At 47.5% G+C, this 3,222-nt stretch overlaps 1 protein-coding gene across 1 annotated transcript in view; it reads right to left on the reverse strand.

The window, feature by feature from the left end:
- Positions 1 to 1,107: 1,107 nt before the first annotated feature.
- Positions 1,108 to 3,222, reverse strand: part of CD58 (CD58 molecule) — a 146,849-nt gene continuing 144,734 nt past the window's right edge. Inside the window, exon 5 of the mRNA XM_007452639.1 lies at positions 1,108 to 1,511. Within this exon, the coding sequence (XP_007452701.1) occupies positions 1,108 to 1,511 (404 nt within the window). The remainder of the gene's footprint in view (positions 1,512 to 3,222) is intronic.

Genomic DNA, 3,222 nt, shown 5'->3' on the forward strand with positions numbered 1-3,222 from the left:
CAATTCACATTCTGGCTCCGCTATTTGCCAGCTGTGACCTTCAACAAGTCTCTCAATCTCTGAGTCTTAGTTTTCCAACATGTAAACTGGATAGGACATTGTGAGGGTGGTTATGAGAGTTAAATGAGATTACAGAGCACTTAGTACAATGACTACAAAGAGAAAGTGTTCTATAAAAGTAGCTGGTACTACAGCTCACTTTAAAGGCAAGTGAAACGTCTTTCCTTTGGACAGTGGAATAAAGGCATGCCAATATTCTTTTCTCCAGTACCCTATAAAGTCTGATTTACTGCAGAAAAGGAGGGACTGACCTTGGCAGGCCCCTGAGCTGGCTATTTCCAAGAAGCTAACCTGGAGGGCCTCACTGATCTGGAACTTACGGGACCTTCACCTGCTGACTTTGAGGGATACTGCCGTGGGTGTGTGCTGCACTCTCTGCTCAGTCAGGACAAGCAGTCCTCGGGCTCCCTGCCTCAGAGAACAGGTGTGGCAACTGATGGGTGCAGCAAATGCAAACAGCAGGCAGGGCCCGGCAGAGAGCAGACACACTGCTGGCTGCCTGGGCACGGCTGTCTCCCCTCTGGCTCTCTCAATTCTCACAGCATCTGCCTTCTCTCTGCCCCAGCTCCCAACTCATGAGAAGCAGCTGCTAAGGGTGGGTGTTTCCAATGGTGCCGCTTGTGTGGTGAAAAAAGAACTGCTACCATTTCCTAAGGCCTAATTAAATGCAGGTTCTGTATGTGTATTTTCTCACTTAATTTTCACAGCACACCTATTGACTCCAGCTTACAAATGAGGAGACCCACCAGGAGGCTGTTGCAGACGTCCAGTTGTAAGAGGCAGTGGCAGCAGAGAAAATGTTTTAGCATCAGCCACGGGGCTAACCCCTTTAGATATAATCTCATTTATTCCTTTTCACACTCCAGAAGCATCATCCTTATTCTAGGGTAAAGGGATGTGGTATCTCTTTGGAGAGCCCACACTATCCCCTGGCTAGTGCCGGGAGTGTCCCTAACAGGGGTGCATCTGGAAGCTCCTCTTTAGGCTGGCTGCCCACATCGGGCTTGGGCACTGTGACAAGCACTTTACTACTGCATATGCATTACCTCATTCAGTCCTCACACGGCCCACGAAGTAGGAAGCCATTTTGCAGGTGAGGAAAGCAAGGTCCCCAGGCTCTAAGGATGCACCCGAGTCGCCCAGGTTGGTCTGACAACGTAGCAACAGCAGCACTCGAGACGCGCGGGATCGGCTCCGCGCTACGGCGGCCGCCGAGGGTCCTGCCGCAGAGCCCAGAGGTTCGCGGCGGCTCCTCCGGCCGTGGCCCTGGCCGCGGGAACGCCGACCTAGGTCTCCAAAGCCACCCCGGCCCCGGCCAGCGGGGAGTACAAAGGGGCCTTTGTCCCCGCTCCGGGCCCTCAGATCCCTCGCCAGGGCTCCTGCGCCCACGGCCGCCACTTGACTTTGGTCGCCTCCCCCTAGAGAATCTGTTACCCGCTCCAGGAGTCGTGCTGGGAACCGACTGGCGGGAGAGTTCTGTGCGCTTGTGCACCAGGCTTAAAACCGTAGTGCAGCACAGAAGCATTCCAGTCATCACATCTTGGAAAATACTGAGAACAATAAAATGATTTTACGAGCTCACCTAATTCTACCACTAAGCAAATCACTGTTGCCGTTTACATATATTTTCGCTTCATTCTATGTATAAGGATTTATTTTTACATAGCTGTGATAATGCACCTACTAATGTGAATCAAGGCTTGTTTTCACTTTTATAACATAAATGTTTTTGTTATATTATTACAGACTCTATCATATTTAACGACAGGATATTTTTTCATTGGGTGCATATGCTAGTATTTACCTGGGCGTTTTCCAAACGTTTAACATTCAAGTGGTTTCCAGAGTTACCCCATTATGAATTACTTTGTGATAAACGTTCTTGTGAACAAAGTCCTCTCAGTATTTAGACCAATTTCCTTAGGTTATATACACAGGAGTAGAATTACTAGGTCAGAGAGTATGAATGTCTGTAAGGGCTTTTTCAGTATTCTTGCCAAAGGGCTTTGCATGGGAAGAATGCACCACTCCAGAACTGATGGATTTACCTCCTAGCTACTGGGGGTGCCTGGCAGATAGCCCTAGGTTGTCAGTCTTCTCTAGGAAGTCTCTCTGCAGAGTGAGAGGCCTCTCCAAGGTCACACCCTCTTCCTAGGGCAGTCCACACCCAACGTGGGTATAAAGGTCTGGTACCCTTACCTCAGCTTCAGAGCTCTCCAGGGGATCAGCTGTGGCTTTTGTTGAGATTGCTTTGTAGTCCAACATCGTTCACTGCCCAAACCACCTTTCTCTCTTCCCGTCCCTTCCAAAGGTTGATCCCAAGAGTGCTACCTAATAAATATCCTGCATGGAAATCACCATCATCTGGGGGAATCCAACCTGTGACCGAATCCCACATGAAATATTCACTTACTACTCTCTAGGTCCCTCTTGCAGTTAACATTATCTAGAAATAATATGAGGATAAGTCATAAATCAAAACAGGCTTATTTATGTCTCTGTAGCTTCTTTTGTGTCACTTCTCTTTTCTCCCATGACCTGCCACGTTGTGATACCTGTTTCTAGGTATGGTAGACAGAATAATGGCCCCCAAAGCTGTCTGTGTGCTAATACCTAGGACCTGTGAATATGTTAATTACATAGCAAATGGGATTTAAGATTGCAGATGGAATTAAGGTTGATAATTAGGTGATCTAAAAACAAGAAAATTATACTGGGCTTAATGTAATCACAAGGATCCTTTAAAATACAATAGGGAGGCAGAAGAAGAGAGTCAGAGTGAGACATGACTACAGAAGAGGATCAGAAAGATGCAATTTGAGAAGAACTCTATTCACCATAGCTGGCTCTGAAGATGAAGGAAGGGGCTGCAAGCCCAGAAATACAGATGGCCTCCAGAAACTGGAAAAGATAAGCAAATGGCTTCTCCCATAGAGCCTCCTGAAAGGAATCCAGCCCTGCCGGTACCCTACTTTTAGCCCAGTGAGGCCTGGGTCGGATTTCCAGCCTACAAAATGGTAAAATAATCAATTTGTACTGTTTTAAGCCATTACATTTGCAGTGATTTGTTACAGCAACAATGGGAAACGAACACACTAAGCAATTCCACTTCTTTAGTGATCCCAAGGGGTCACTTATAGGGGAAGGAGGCCCTCAGCAGGA

The sequence above is a fragment of the Lipotes vexillifer genome, unplaced genomic scaffold, assembly GCF_000442215.2.
Source record: "Lipotes vexillifer unplaced genomic scaffold, Lipotes_vexillifer_v1.1 scaffold1343, whole genome shotgun sequence".
NCBI lineage: Eukaryota > Metazoa > Chordata > Mammalia > Artiodactyla > Lipotidae > Lipotes > Lipotes vexillifer.